At 42.0% G+C, this 16726-nt stretch overlaps 1 protein-coding gene and 1 long non-coding RNA gene across 2 annotated transcripts in view; both read left to right on the plus strand.

Moving 5' to 3' along the window:
* Positions 1-16726, plus strand: part of LOC130513406 (uncharacterized) — a 328720-nt gene that overhangs the window by 281599 nt on the left and 30395 nt on the right. The window contains exon 16 of the mRNA XM_057012116.1: positions 8077-8178. Within this exon, the coding sequence (XP_056868096.1) occupies positions 8077-8178 (102 nt within the window). The remainder of the gene's footprint in view (positions 1-8076; positions 8179-16726) is intronic.
* On the plus strand, positions 30-1775 carry LOC130513543 (uncharacterized). Its single transcript, XR_008946741.1, has 3 exons — positions 30-323; positions 536-710; positions 966-1775. It is a non-coding gene; the product is annotated as an uncharacterized LOC130513543 (long non-coding RNA).

Here is a 16726-nt window from a genome sequence, read left to right on the forward strand (position 1 = left end):
TTTTCCTCTTTTATCTGTCTTCATCTGAGGTCCCGTCACTGTGTCGGCCCATGAAACAACAATATTCTGCCCCCAATTAAACACGACAGTGGCAGATCTCACCTGGAGATTCAACCAGGCAGAGATCATCCTGAATCGCACAGTCGGTGCCGATAATCTGGTGTCAGACAGCTGGAAGCATCATGTGAAGAATGTGTCCCAGTCAGGTGACCTCACGTTGCAACATGTGTCTTCACCCCAGGAGGGAACGTACACATGTGACCTCAGTAACGGCGAGGAAACATACGTCACCATCACGGCGTTGACCGTCAGCGAGAGTCCAGGTGAGACAGTCGGAGGGTCAAAGTTAAACCAGCTCAAATTTGACAGATTAAAAGTGACCTCATGAAGTAGATGTAAAGCAGAAAAAGGAAAATAATGAACACAAAACCACCACAAAAGTTTATAAAAAGCATCTTCATGTCATCAGTCAGCTGATTTAATGAATAATCATCATTAAGGTTTGAGTGTTGACCTGAATTTCTTTGAATTTCAGCTGAAAGTCAAATTGACCCGGTTGGAATTGGTGTCATTGTTGGAGTCATTGTTGGAGTCGTAGTTGTTGCAGTTGCTGTAATTTGCTTCTGCAAATATAAAAAAATAAAGTTGTCAAAAAGCCGTCATTAAAATCAGACAAAAGCCAAAGATCAACCACAACAGATGGAATTAAGGTAACTATTTGTTCATTTATAATCCACATCCTCGTCTCACATTTCATTACCTAATTAATCCTTCACCCTCTGCAGACATTTTAATAAAAGTTGCAGTTCAAGATTTTAAAATTCACAGAGAAACTGATGTGAAATAAAAGAAAAGCTTCATATTCATTTAAGAGAGAAACCCTGATCGGTTCTTTATGCTGTCATAGTTTTGCGTCTTCATTTTTCAGCTGATTTTTAAAAACTGATTTCTTTTAAATTTGCCAGCACGGAAATGGAAAACCTGATGAATTTGAAACGAGAGTCAGGAGCAGCTCTGATGAAGAAGAGGAGATGCTCAACTCAGCAACATGATCCGACACACCAACACGATGTCTGGAGGCTTCAGGTCAAAGGGACACCAGGAGACGACTGTTGCTTCTCCACTGAAAAATGATGTTTAAAGGCTTAAAACGGCGCCATCAGACAATCACAGTCCATGAAAACTGACCTCAACCATCAAAAGGACCTGGAGAATCAGCACACAGGTCCAGCTTCAGAAGGTTTGAGGCTTTCCATCATGTCGTACAGGGAAGCCAGATCCAGATATTTGATATTCAGTGACTTGGACACCTGAGGGAGGTCTCCAGAAGTTCTACTGAGGAATGAAAGAGTGGACGGGTCAGTTTTAGTCTCTTTATAAGCAGCTGGTTTATTGGGGAAGCTGCTGATGATAAAGGCTGATCAGTTACATGAGCTAAAGAAGGTCTGTAACTTCAGATCACATTCAGGATTAACACTGTAAAAACATGAGAGTTTGTGGGAAAAGGATCCTTTGATGTGTTTCAATGACCAATATTGTTTGTGTATTTGGTGTCATATTTTACAAATGTTCAGTTACGTTCTGTGAACGCTGGTGCTGAAGTCATTATTTTTCTCTCAATGAAAATATTTAATATGTAGAAAATACAGACAAAGATGCACCTAGAGATCAAAATAATCATAAAGGAGAAAAATACCTTAGATAATAGAAAAATATATTTAAACGATAATGATGTATATAATGAATAAAAAAAATAAAGTAAATCAGGCCCTTCATCTTATTATGTGGTTACTGGAAATGTCTCTAAAGTGCAGAAGTGTCAACAAGTTAAAAGCAGCCATATAAAAATTCAATTCTTCCATGAAGATATTAAAGTCCTATTATAGTAGTGTGTAAAGTTCATATGCTACATATGAAGTACAGAACAAACAAAAAAATCCTTAATCCGCCCCTCTCAAAGAGAGAACAGAATAATGGCGAAAAGATTAGTTCAGAGAAAAATTGATTCAGAACACAGGACATTTAACCTGCAGTGGACAAACCATTATTTCTTTGTTCAATGCAAAGAAAAGGCTGCCTGACTCATCTGTCAAGAGGAGGTGGCGGTATTCAAACAATACAATCTGCAGTGACACTATGAACCCCATCACAAAGACAAGTACGATAGCTTGCAAGGCCAAATGCGAACAGACAAACTCTCAAAGCGAACAAGTGGACCGTTAGCTCAGCAGAATACATTTGTACGCCAAGCTCAGCTGAACCAGGCATCTGTTGGGGCCAGCTTTCAGGCTGCTCCACTGATAGCAAGCAGCCGTAAACCTTTCACTGATGGAGAGTTTGTCAAGAAATGCATAAACGCTGTGGCGGAGGTGGTGTGTCCCGAGAAGAAAGATGTCTTTAATGCCGTGAGTGTATCAGCGAGTACAATCACCAGACACATTGAAGAAATCGGGGGTAATGTAAACGCCCAGCTGCAGCAGAAGATGAAAGAATTTGAATTAATTTTTTGTGACGAACCCAGAGAGGGTTATTTGGTTATGATTTATTTCATTAATAGTGTTATTATTTATTCCTGACTTTTGTTCTGTGAAGAATCCAGAAAGGGTTATTTGATTGTGCTTTCTTGAAAACAATACATTTTTACGTTTAGACACTCCTGCAATCCTCAGACTGTTTCTGTTACAAACTGACACTGGCCCCTGATCAGAGAAGGGGAAAGTTATGTGGCCCTCACAGGAAAGAGTCTGGGGACCCCTGGACTAAATGATACCAGTTTGTCCTGTCAGTGGAAATTCACTGTTGAATGAGAGTCAGTTGGTGGAAATGATGTGTATACAGTTTAAATACACTTAAATGACATTGATGATAATAACATTCTGTAAAAGAAAATTATATATAAAATTTTTCCCACCACTTCAGGAGGGCGGTGCCCCAGCGCCCCCTATGGGCCACCCGCCTCTGCAGCTCAAACTACGGGGCAGCAGAGCTTCATTTGGTCAAAGGTCAGTGAAATAAAGAATCTACAGTTCTGCGTGAAGCCACATGGCGGCGCCAGAGAAGAGAAACCACAATCCGTCAGGATCAAAATGGGAAATGGCAACAAAAAGTTGAAAAAAAAGACCATAAATCTGTAGAATTGATCAATTCTGGGAGACAGACATTCAAAATCACATAGTTATTCGCTAAATGGTAGTGATAAAACAGCTAAGGTCCCAAGATTAACGTGAATATGAACTCTTTCAACTTTGACTCCAACAGACTCGACGGAAGGAAGCGGCCGCTGGCTGTGAGCAGCACCAACAGACCCTCAGGAGTCCAGAACACCTCAGAATTAACCTGAACATGATAAAAACCACCCAGAAAGCCTGAGTACCAACCACCAAACTAACATGAAAAAAACACACAGATGGCTTTGATGGTTTTGGTCTTTTTTCCCCTCTGTTGAAGAAATAAAGGTGCTGTTTTATTACAGTTGCCAAGGGGAATCGGAGAAGTTTCTGTGGGAAACGTTTAGCAAGTTTTCAGAAACTGAACATTTGCTGTATTAGCACTGTTAAATATTTTGCTATTAAAAGGACTAATCATCGTCTCTGTCACCTCTTTACCTCTGAAATGAGAGAAATCTTGTTTTTCTGGATTGTTTACATTTCGTTTCTTCCTCTTTTCCCACTTTTTTATGAACAATAACCAAAAATGAAAAAATCCTTATCAATACTTAATCAAAGCTTCCTTTGTAATATTAGAAAAACATGGGTTTTTTTTTACATACATTCAAAGGAAAACTTTACACAACTGTCAGGGTTGTTTTCTGGTGTCTAACTTCCAGAACCACTGTTTACGAGTTGCTGCACAACAGGGACAAAGTCTAATGTACAAACTACAGGCGTGAGTTACACTGTGATCACACACACACACACACACACACACCGATCAGACCTGGACTCTGCTGCCACTGAACCATTCCCGTACTGGATTTTAATGGAAATCATGTCAACGTATCAGCGTCCCCAGTTGCTGGTGGGCTAATTTTCCTGTGGACTTTGAGGGGGGGAGGTGAGTGACCCTTGTTGAATCAGTGTTTGAACAAAGATGAAATTCATTTTTAGCTCCTTATTGAAATCTAAAGATAGAATCTCTCATAATTATGAAGATTTGCTCCAGTTTCTTTGATCAGTGTCAACGTTAAACTTTTTAGAAAATAAAGTGGGCTCATTCAGTGGGATCTAACTTTTGCTGAAATGAGTAAATAAGCTCCAGATCAGCGGTGGAACATCAGTAATGTCAGCAGGCGTTGAAGCTCCTGAAGCTCACACACAGCACTGCAGGCGCCTTCACACCCAGATCCCACAATATTCACCTGGCTGAACCGAGTTTTAAAAGAAATACACTTTTAGGCTGAAAAGGACTAAAATGTAGCAGCAAATGAAACAGAAACCTGAACAGCTCAACTCTGGAATCTTGTGGAACCTGCCTGCGCTCTGCTCACATTCCAAAGTCCACACCTTCACACGGCCGAGTCAAATATTAATCTGAAGGTTGATGGTGCTTCTTCATCTGTTGCTTCACAGAATCAAGAATCTGTGTTGTGGGACAAAGATGCATCCTTCCGTGCACTTTCCTCCCTGGAGGAGATACTCTCATCCGCTGGATGCAAATGCCTGACAAAAATATCATCCATTCATACTATGACAACAAAGACCAGCTGGGATCACAGATCACCTGGAGGTTCAACCAGGCAGAGATCATCCTGAATCGCACAGTCGGTGCCGATGATCTGGTGTCAGACAGCTGGAAGCATCACGTGAAGAATGTGTCCCAGTCAGGTGACCTCACGTTGCAACATGTGTCTTCACCCCAGGAGGGAACGTACACATGTGACCTCAGTAACGGCGAGGAAACATACGTCACCATCACGGCGTTGACCATCAGCAAGAGTCCAGGTGAGACAGTCGGTGGGTCAAAGTTCAACCAGCTCAAATTGACAGATTGAAAGTGACCTCATGAAGTAGATGTAAAGCAGCAAAAGGAAAATAATGAACCCAAAACCACCACAAAAGTTTATAAAAAGCATCTTCATGTCATCAGTCAGCTGATTTAATGAAGAATCATTATTAGGTTTGAGTGTTGACCTGAATTTCTTTGAATTTCAACTGAAAATCAAACTGACCCGGTTGGAATTGGTGTCAAAGTTGGAGTCGTAGTTGCTGTAGTTTCAGTAATTTGCTACTGCAAAAAAAATAAGTTGTCAAAAAGCCGTCATTTAAATCAGACAAGAGCCGAAGATCAACCATAACAGATGGAATTAAGGTAACTATTTGTTCATTTATAATCCACATCCTTGTCTTACATTTCATTACCTAATTAATCCTTCACCCTCTGCAGACATTTTAATAAAAATTGTAGTTTGAGATATTAAAATTCACAGAGAAACTTTTTTTAAAAAGCTTCATATTCATTTAAAGAGAGAAACCCTGATCGGTTCTTTATGCTGTCATAGTTTTGCGTCTTCATTTTTCAGCTGATTTTTAAAAACTGTTTTCTTTTAAATTTGCCACAATTAAGAGGTGTGTGCAGCCCCCAAAATGTCAGTACTGTCAATATCCTATAGGGACACTTTGAACCAGAGGGGATCCTATAGATCAAAAAGTTGACACAGTTTGATTCCGCACCCAAAAACGAACATCTGTCAGACGAACTCCAGTTGTTTCCCAGTATTTCAGTTAAAACGTGGACCAAATTGTTCTGAAGAGAGGCGCTTGTGCTGAAGATGACGCGATCAAAACACAAACACGTGACGTGTAGAGGAAGAAGAAGCGAAAGTGAAAGTTCTCAACTTCGGGCTCCATCTTGAGTGACCGAGCCCTGATGGAAAACCTCTAATATTCAGGTAGCATTTGGTTCTTTCACTGCTGTCGTCTCGAATCAATGTTCCGCTGCGAGATGCGGCTTAATAACCTGCGTGTTCGCAATGAGCGTGCGCGTGTTTCGGACGCACATTGCGGCTGGTCGACGGGAATGTTGTGACGGATGATCAAACTTTGTACCGTGTTTCCTCTAACTGCGTTTTCCGCTAAACCTGAGCCAACATTTTAGAGGTTGAGGAAGCACATTTTAATACTCACAATAAGTCGACAATATTATTTGCAGTTAGTGGAAAAATCCACGGAAAGAGGGACACAACGCGGAAGTTTTAGCCTCCTCTCTTTGTCCCTCCACCAGGGGGACAATCAATCCTTTATTTAAAAAAGGAGAGTATGTAAAGAGGGAGAGATCAAGGCATTCCATTTTATTGTTTTAACAACTGTTTTGAATAAAGCAGTCAAGAAAACGAAATGAAACCTAAACCCATGGTGTTTTGATATTTTGGTCTTGTACATGTGGTCAGATAAGATTAGTCTGAGCAGAATGGGGTGTTTTTTGCCCTTTGCTGTGTGTCATCTATTCTATTCAGCATGTTGGGTTGCTTGACTTCTGTTGGGTTGTGTCAACTTGATGCATCACTTCTGAGATATTGACACACCTTTTTCCTGAGGCTGGCTCCAATGCTGCCAACACACCTGGCCATGGATATGGTGGGACTTCTGTGATGAGTGGGGTCAGAGGTGGTGGACAAGCTCTGCTCCAAAACAAGCTTGCTAGATATGTTTGGGATCTCCTCCGCCACAACCACCAGCTGCAACTAGTAGCTGTGCACGCCATGCAGAGTTTTGACCTCTAGGTCAGGCTACAAATGTTTTTTCCAGCACCATCATGTGTTCGTGAGAAACATGATGCACCTGATCAAAAAAAGCTGCTTGTAATCTGACAGACGAGCCATGATGAGATGTCAAGGTGCGTTGTTGAAAATGAAGATCCTCTTCTTGGAATCCTGTCTGAGATGACAGAAGATGATGCTGCATTTGACCCACTTTGATGATGTGATGACGTATTTCTGTTTAGTTTTGAATGCATTCTCATCTTATTTGTTGAATTTAATGTTGAGAACTGACATCTTGAAAGAATTTAGGTTTTCTTGTAAACCATAACCAGATAAAAAATGATTTAATCTGTATTTGTGTGCGTCCGTCTAATGCCACCGCACCTTTGAAACACCCAGGAGAAACATTTTTTCCACAACTATTTATATTTAACATGGTGTAAACTTTTAAGATGTCCCTAAACTTTTTCCCAATATATATGTGGCCTGTATGATGTACAGGGTTACATCATATAATAGATTTTGATGTGAATGAGCCGACAATACGTCATTGGACAGACCTCTGCTTGTCTTCATGCTGAGAATCATGTTCTTTAATCTTATTTTCTGTGTCAGCAGACTGTTCCTGCTTAACCGTTTAGACTCACATTTAAAAATGAGCAAATGTGTGATGGAAGAGGAAGAGAGAGCAGAGTCCACAGTGTCCAGCTGTGTGTCCATGAAAAGCAACAAGTCCAAAGACCGCCCTTTCAACTTTGGTATTGGACCTCAAGGCTCACCTTTAAAGTAAGGTTTTCTGAACCACATAACTCTGCCTTAGAACATTTCACAACCACACAAAACATCATTTTGTAGGTATTAGCCTCTACTATCGTGAAAAATGAAATTCATCACGTCCTTAAAATGAAACGGTGCACAGTCCTTTCACCATGTTGGCCTGTGGAAAACCAGTGTTGTCGGCCCGATGGACCAGCGTCCCCGTCGTTGCCGGACCACCGTTGGCCACCAGTTGGGTTTTGGGATCAAAGTGGGGGCGTTTCCTGTATCCGGTTCTCCTCACGGATCCATGACTACAACATGTTGCTGCAAGTGCAGAGACGTTTGCTCTGGAAAGAACTTTAGAGCACATTCAGTGCTGCAGGATGAGGGGCCGGAAAAGGTGCCAGTTCTTTTCTCACTGCAGGGAACAGTTAAAAAAAGCAGCTTAAACTCTGAAAACATGAAAATTATACAGAGACATCATTGATTTATTGATTCAGTTGTTATCCAGAATGTATTAGAAATGTTCCTGTTTGACAAAAATGCAGTGAGTTAACTACAACCTCTCCAGATTATTTACCTTCATCACAGTCTCATCACTATTTCTGATGTTTCCTCAGGATGGACGAGGACAGAGCAGAGTCCACAGTGCCCAGCTGGGTGTCCCTGAAGAGTGACCTGTCCAAAGATGGAGGAATAACCTTCAGAAGTTCAGACAAAATGTAAGAAAACTAAAGCGTGATGATGTGTTTGTGTGCCAGCTGTTAGTCACATTAACAGCAGCAGGTTGTGAGTTTATTATTGGAGATGTTTAACACTTAAACCTCAGACAGTCATATAGTTACATACTTAATGTGAATATTGTTGATTAGAAACAAGAATCATGTTTTAAACTGAAAGATGAATTCAGACATAAATGCTGGAACAATATTGAGTCTTGATCAGGTTTTTTCATCCTATAAATCAAAGGACTAATAGAGATGTGTTTCATAGTGAGAGGGGGGAGCACATCCTATCAAACTGGGACCAGGCAGCTCCACCAGGAGAGTCCTCTTGTTCACAATCTGGAAGCAGATCTGGAGATGCTGAAATGAAGCCCAAACAAAGTAAAATTGTTCAATATAAATTGAACTTGTGATGTCATGAATTTTGTAGTTGTGTTGATGATTTATTATAGATGGAAATCAATGGTTTACTTATGTTCAGGAAGTGATCTGCAGGAGGTGATAGAAGGTCATAAGATGAGTCTGAAGAGAAGATGTGAACATGTGACTGAAGGAACTCATGAAGCAGGAAGTGGAACCCTGCTGAACAAGATCTACACTGAGCTCTACATCACTGAGGGACAAAGTGAGGAGGTGGACACACAACATGAGGTGAGACAGCTTGAGATAACCTCCAAGAAGAACATCCAGGACACTCCAATCAAGTGCCAGGACATCTTCAAAGTCTTATCTGAGCAACAGAGACACATCAGAGTGGTTCTGACCAACGGTGTCGCCGGCGTTGGAAAAACCTTCTCAGTGCAGAAGTTCAGTCTGGACTGGGCAGAAGGTTTGGAGAACCAAGACATCAGTCTGGTGCTTCCGCTCTCATGCAGGGAGCTGAACTTGATCAGAGATGAGCAGCACAGTCTTCTCTCACTGCTTCATGTTTTCCATCCAACATTACAGAAGATCAGAGCAGAAGATCTGACTGTCTGGAAACTTCTGTTCATCTTTGATGGCCTGGATGAAAGCAGATTTTCACTGGATTTCAACAAGCATCAGCTCATCTCTGATGTCACACAAGTATCGTCCGTTGACGTGCTCCTGGTGAACCTCATCCAGGGGAACCTGCTTCCCTCAGCTCTCATCTGGATCACCTCCAGACCTGCAGCAGCCATCAGATTCCTCCCTCGTGTGTTGACAGGATCACAGAAGTACGAGGCTTCACTGACTCCCAGAAGGAGGAGTACTTCAGGAGGAGGTTCAGTGATGAAGATCTGTCCAAGAGAATCATCTCACACATCAAGGCCTCCAGGAGCCTCCACATCATGTGTCTGATCCCAGTTTTCTGCTGGATCACTGCTATAGTTCTGGAGGACATGATGACCAGAGACCAGAGAGGAGAGCTGCCCAAAACCCTGACTGACCTCTACTCACACTTCCTGAGGGTTCAGATAAAGAGGAAGAAGCAGAAGTATGGAGGAAAGCAGAGACCAGAGGAACTGACTGAGGCTGACAAAGAACTCCTTCTGAAGTTGGGTCGGCTGGCGTTTGAACATCTGGAGAAAGGAAACATCATGTTCTACTCAGAAGACCTGGAGCAATGTGGACTGGACGTCTCCGAGGTGTCGGTGTACTCAGGAGTTTGTACAGAGATCTTCAAGAGAGAGAGTGTGATCTTCCAGAAATCAGTCTACTGCTTTGTTCATCTGAGCATTCAGGAGTTTCTGGCTGCCGTCTACATGTTCCACCTTTACACCATCAAGAATAAAAGGATTATGGAGTCTTTCCTAAAATATTTGAAACCAAACGACTTTTTCCGGTTTGCTGGGTTGTTAATAACGATCCAGCCACATCTCTTGATGACTTCCTCAGGAGAGCACTAATGAAATCTCTCAAAAGTAAAAATGGCCACCTGGACTTGTTTGTTCGCTTCCTTCATGGTCTCTCTCTGGAGTCCAATCAGAGGATCTTGGGTGGACTGTTGGATCAGACGGAGACCACCCAGAAACCATCCAGAAGGTCCTCAACAACCTGAAGGAGGTGAACAGTGATAAAATCTCCCCAGACAGAAGCATCAACATCTTCCACTGTCTGATGGAGATGAAGGATCAGTCAGTCCATCAGGAGATCGCATCATTCCTGAAGTTGGGGAAGAAATCACAGAGGAGACTGTCAGTGATCCACTGTTCAGCTCTGGCCTACCTGCTGCAGATGTCAGAGGAGGTTCTGGATGAGCTGGACCTGCAGCAGTACAACACCTCAGTGGGAGGGACGACGTCGCCTGATTCCAGCTGTGAGGAACTGCAGGAAGGCCGAGTAAGTAAAGATTTCCGGGCCGGACATCGGCGTTTAAATCAACCGATCATGTCAGGTAGCAATACCCCCTCCAGTGGTCATTCCTTCAATTCTTTATTCCATTGCAGCGTCCATAAATTAAAAAAAAAAAAACAATTCATTCAGAAATGTTCAACACTGGCTGGATATAAGTTCAAAGTTCAATCCAGACAAACCAACATAAGGCAGGAATAATAGGAGCCACAAGTTAACTAACTATCATGAAATTACTGTCATGTCATTAAATAACTTTTGTTTGTTTGTATACATCGTATTCAAACGACAGAAAAACACATTTTAACTAATGACACGTGACTATTTTGCTTCATTTGTTCAACGTAAAAACAGCCGGCCTCGTTGGTTTAAATGGGTGTTTTAGGTCTTTGTGGCGGTTCCGTTTGGAGCCTTTATGTGACCCACAAAGTTGTTTGACCCTTTCCACACCCGTTAGGTGGCAACTTCATCACTAGCAACAAAAGGTGCAGTGAAAATGATTTGAAGGAAAACAGGCAGATATAACAGAAGCTGAGGGCAATCGATGCAACCAGAGACTCTGATGTCATCGATCGGATCGCTGAATTAAGACTTGACGCACGATCGTACAAATTGGATGAAATGCAAAATATCCAAAGAGCCGATAGACAGATAAAAAGATGCACGTTTCTTTAAACCATTTGCTATAATCATTTTAAATATTGAGTAATTATGAGCTGTTCTAAAATAAGACAAATGTTAAGAATAATTCAGTTGCATTTCAGATCTGATGGTCGTTCAAACTGTTGCTCTACGGTGTTGAATTTAGCTTTTCCAGGAAATGAGCTACATTTGTGTTTAGGTAGATTCTCAGATAAGTTGATTAGAAATCCCAAAGTTTGACTCACTATTTTTGTTTCATACACAACAGACTGCCTGGTAGTTTTCTTTCAACGAGTCATTGGGAAGTTGTGGCCTCAGCAATGACGTCAAACCCTTCTCATCTACGGGAGCTGAGCTTAAGCGAGAACCAAAGCCTGACAGATGCTGCAGTAAAGTTACTGTCTTCTGCAATGATGCATCCAAACTGCAGACTGGAGACGCTCAGGTCAGGAGGCCTCTGTTGGTCTTTTCTAAATTTCTTTACATTTTCTGCTTTTCTCTTCATTTTCAGATTTAGAAATGTGTTTTTATTTGCCCCATTTATTGGTTTTTTAGGTTGTCGCACTGCAGTTTATCAGAGATCAGCTGTGACTCTCTGGCCTCGGCGCTGAGGTCCAATCCCTCCCATCTGAGGGTCTGGACCTGAGTGAGAACCAGCTGCAGAATCCAGGAGTGAAGCTGCTCTGTGGTTTTCTCCAGGATCCTCTCTGTAAGCTGGAGACTCTCAGGTCAGCTTTATTTTATCTTCGACATAACAACTAAACAATGAAAGGCTTCAAGATAAACTCCATTGACTTTTGGAGAAGAGAAGTGTAGTATGAATTTAAATGAGCCATTGAAAGTCAATTTATAGATACTTTTTAACTATGTTGTTGCTGTAATATCCCAGTTTATCAGTTGGGGCCAGAGCTCTCCTGACTCCAAGGGCCCTGATTAAATAATGAAATAAAATGAAATAATGATTTTGAGCAAGTGTAATATGTCTTTTCCTCCAAAAAGAGATCATTTCTTGCCATGATCCTTATCCAGACTGAGTGACTGCAGTTTATCAAAGATCAGCTGTGACTCTCTGGCCTCGGCGCTGAGGTCCAATCCCTCCCATCTGAGAGAACTGGACCTGAGTCAGAACCAGCTGAAGGATCCAGCAGTGAAGCTGCTCTGTGGTTTTCTGCAGGATCCTCTCTGTAAGCTGGAGACTCTCAGGTCAGTCAGAGATGATCCAGTACTTTCCCAGGTGTAACTAGTTAGACAATAAATGTTTACATGTTTGATCTTTGTTATAAACGTAGTGTTACAGTTCTCAGAAAAAAGACCACACAGGACAGATTTGCAGTATTAAATTGGTTGTGGAAATCTGTCCCATGTGAGGATGGTCATCAATGACTAGAAAGGAAGTATCAGTTGTAGATATGTCTTGTTTTATTTTAGGCTGGCCACAAAACCGCCCAAACATTCAGACACATCAAAAATGGTTCTTCCTGTCTTTTAAAGATCAGAAGGAAAACTAGAAACCCCAAAAAGAAAGCTGCTGCAGTGTGCCATGCCCCTCTCTACTGAGAAAACCCATCCCAAAAAAGAGAAAAGCCCAAGTGTGAAGTGAGCACCCTGTTAAACCTTGGTACCGAAAGCCTGCAGTCATTCTCATCTTAGGTGGCTTCATTCCAGCCAGAAGCCCAAACCTGCCTCCCTCTTAAAGGGGCAGCAGGTCAGTCCAACCACAGAAACCTTCATGAAGATCTGAAGCTTTCAGCATCCACAATTGTTGCACCTCACTTCCATTGGAGTCCAAATCAGAAGTCAACAAGTTGATTCTGCACCGATTCTACACAAAGCAACCATTTTAAAAATGTTTCCATGCATAAGTTTTTACACATTTTTATATAAATCTGTTTGTTCATCACCTCCTTCTTTTTAATGATCATTAAAGAAAATGACCTTATTTGAGTTTTTCTCCTCACAAATATGACTTTCTACGAACGATGCAATAAATGCAGCTTGCAATCTAAGACAATATGGAAGTATCAGTATATAATAGTAGTGGAAGTAGTTCATAAAATAATACATTTTCTCTTCTCATCGAATCTTTCTATGTTATTAAAGAAAAACCTGCTCTTAGTCAACAAAATCTAAAACATCAACCAAAAATCCTAATTTTCTATAATATAATATAAAACAGTAGAGAAGACTCTTTCTGCAGAGACACTGGTGGCAGGAATGCAGAAGTATCACCTGCTCAACTTGGAAGGTGGAGCATAAACCACCAGCTGAGAAGGTCCTCAGCGAGAGGAAGTGGTGTGGAGAACCATGAAACTTGCTAAGCTCCACCTCAGCTCCAGAGACGGGCTGAGCTGGAGCTGTGGCACCAGGTATCGCCCAGAAGAGCCTCCAACAAACAAGCTCTTCTCTGGGAGGAGAGGGCTTTGAATCTCAGCTCAGTGTGCTTGTCTCTAGTAGGTCGCAGCTGCACCTTTTCCTGAGGTCCTTGTTGATGCCCTGAGGGGAATTGATGCTCCTGCAATGTTTTCTGGCAGCATTGAGCTTGCAGTGGGGCAATCAAACACACTGTGGGGGGGCTCTCTTTCCTTCTCTCATCTGGAGAACAAGTGACACCAGCTGCCAATCATTGTTGGAGAAATGTGCAGTCAGGGGAACTCTGCGTCCAGACTATAGCCACCCTTCCAGCATCCAGCAGTGTCTAAAACCTTTGATTTGGTTTCACCAGAGAGTGTAGGGATCTGCAGCATCGCCCACAAGCTATCAGGAGTGGGTCGCTTTGTCCCAACTCCTGACAAGAGTTGAGTGCTATTGAGAAATGTGGTTTCACAAACTTGGAAGGTATTTTGACCCACACACACTTTACATACGGTGTAGATCTTGTCCAACCGCCCTGAAAGAACCCAAAATAGGAACATACGGCAGATAAGCCGGTGCAGGACCAGAGGTTTGTTGCTTGTAAGCTGTGTTTTGCTCTGGTACATGTTGATTTTTATTTGTCTTCTCTCAAAATAATTGTTATTTTAGACTAAGTAGCTGCAGTTTATCGGAGACCTGCTGTGACTCTCTGGCATCGGCGCTGAGGTCCAATCCCTCCCATCTCAGAGAACTGGACCTGAGTCAGAACAAGCTGCTTGATCCAGGAGTGACGCTGCTCTGTGGTTCTCTCCACTTTCCAAACTGCCGACTGGAAACTCTGAGGTAAACACCATTCTCAAAAATGTCCATTATTCCATCCGAGGGTCCTCACACTTTCTGAGTGTGTGTGTTGTGCCCAGTTCCTTCAGGAGGGAGGGCCACACGGGGACCACTTATTCATGATAAATTGATTTAAGGACAATGAAAAAGCCAACAGATGGTAACCAAAATTAGACAAAACTAGGTGAGGGTGCCTGGTAGACACCAGCCAACGAGGAGGGAGATGGTGAGGGAGACAGGAAGTCATCTAAGACAGGTTGTGCCTTTAAAGATGAGCCACAGGTGAGATGGATCTCCATGATGAGATGGGAGGGAAAGAGGTCTGGAGAACCTGGGAAGAGTGAGGGCCAGAACAATATATATTCTCCTTTGGAACAGTGCAAACCTGAGAGGTTGGAATTGTGGTAATTACATATTACTATCATTTTTTAACCTGTAACTAAATTAAATATTTACAGCTCATGCCTTTCCTTAATGTTTCAGATTAATACTGGTTTCTCTTATAACCTTATAAAAGTTTCCCTTCTTTATTTAGATTAAGGCGCTGCAGGTTATCAGAGATCAGCTGTGGCTCTCTGGCCTCGGCGCTGAGGTCCAATCCCTCCCATCTCAGAGAACTGGACCTGAGTGAGAACAAGCTGCAGGATTCAGGAGTGAAGCTGCTCTGTGGTTTTCTCCACTTTCCAAACTGCCGACTGGAAACTCTGAGGTAAACACCATTCTCAAAAATGTCCATTATTCCATCCGAGGGTCCTCACACTTTCTGAGTGTGTGTGTTGTGCCCAGTTCCTTCAGGAGGGAGGGCCACACGGTGACCACTTATTCATGATAAACTGATTTAAGGACAATGAAAAAGCCAACAGATGGTAACCAAAATTAGACAAAACTAGGTGAGGGTGCCTGGTAGACACCAGCCAATGAGGAGGGAGATGGTGAGGGAGACAGGAAGTCATCTAAGACAGGTTGTGCCTTTAAAGATGAGCCACAGGTGAGATGGATCTCCATGATGAGATGGGAGGGAAGAGGTGGGAGAACCTGGGAAGAGTGAGGGCCATAACAATATATATTCTCCTTTGGAACAGTGCAAACCTGAGAGGTTGGAATTGTGGTAATTACATATTATTATCATTTTTTAAGATGTAACTAAATAAAATATTTACAGATCATGCCTTTGATTAACGTTTCAGATTAATACTGGTTTCACTTATAACCTTATAAAAGTTTCCCTTCTTTATTTAGATTAATGCGCTGTAGCTTATCAGAGATCAGCTGTGACTCTCTGGCCTCGGCGCTGAGGTCCAATCCCTCCCATCTCAGAGAACTGGACCTGGGTCAGAACCAGCTGCAGGATTCAGAGCTGAAGCTGCTGTCTGATCTCCTAGAGAATCCACACTATGGGCTGGAGACATTGAGACGGTAGCTGGTTGAAGCCAGTCAACTCCCGCTCATCTGCTGCATCACTCACTGACCACTGGTGAAGAGCATCTGTGGAAACATCTGCCGTCTACTCCCTCCATAGATGAAAAATTCAGTTTTTAAAAAGCGCTGGTGGACTTTCAGGAGATCAGTCGATGGTCGACAAAGCAGAAGCAGCTTCGCCTTGAAGTTAAATTAGTTCCTGGTATCACACAATGCATCTTTATAAAGTTCTAAATGGCTCCTCGGCCACTCTTATAAGCATGGAAACATTCTCTTAATTGTCTCTTCAAATGTCTGTATTATACATAACTATTTTACATCATGCCTTCAGAATCTTTAGGGTTTAGTATTTACTGTCTCTGTGACATGGAGCATTGGAATATTTCAGCTGCAGCCAGCAAAAACCCATCAGAATGACGGCTATCGGTGGGAACCACAGGTCATTTGACTTTAGTCAATCTGTTCAATGTTATATGATTTATTGCAATCTAATTTTAAAAAAAAAGTGGGAAATAGTAAATAAAAAGAAGCAAAATGACCAAATAAAACTCCCATGAATACTGTAAATTTAAAGATGTCAAGAATGGAATATCATCTTAAATTTAATCAAAACATAAAGTGAAAAGGCCTCCTTTAAATTTACTGCAAAAATAAACACAACAAGAGCGACCCGCCAAAAACCTCATTCTCTCTTCTGTCTCCACTCATTCTTTTATAATCTCTTAAGATAATGGGGACGGGGTCGCGTGATAACAAAACAAGCTAATTGGGGACTATGTTTTTGTTGCAAGAACTTTGGCTCTTCAGAAATTTCTATGTTGGCTTCCACAGATTGTGCATCCACTAAAAACTCAGTGTTTTTGAGGAACTACCAGGAGCAGCTGGAGTGGAGCCCAATGATGCTATAGCTACATATAGCTACATATAGATCATCGTTATCCTCAACCCAAAAGACCACCAGTTGGCGCAGCAATACTAA

Source organism: Takifugu flavidus, chromosome 17 (assembly GCF_003711565.1).
Source record: "Takifugu flavidus isolate HTHZ2018 chromosome 17, ASM371156v2, whole genome shotgun sequence".
NCBI classification, from domain to species: Eukaryota; Metazoa; Chordata; class Actinopteri; order Tetraodontiformes; family Tetraodontidae; genus Takifugu; species Takifugu flavidus.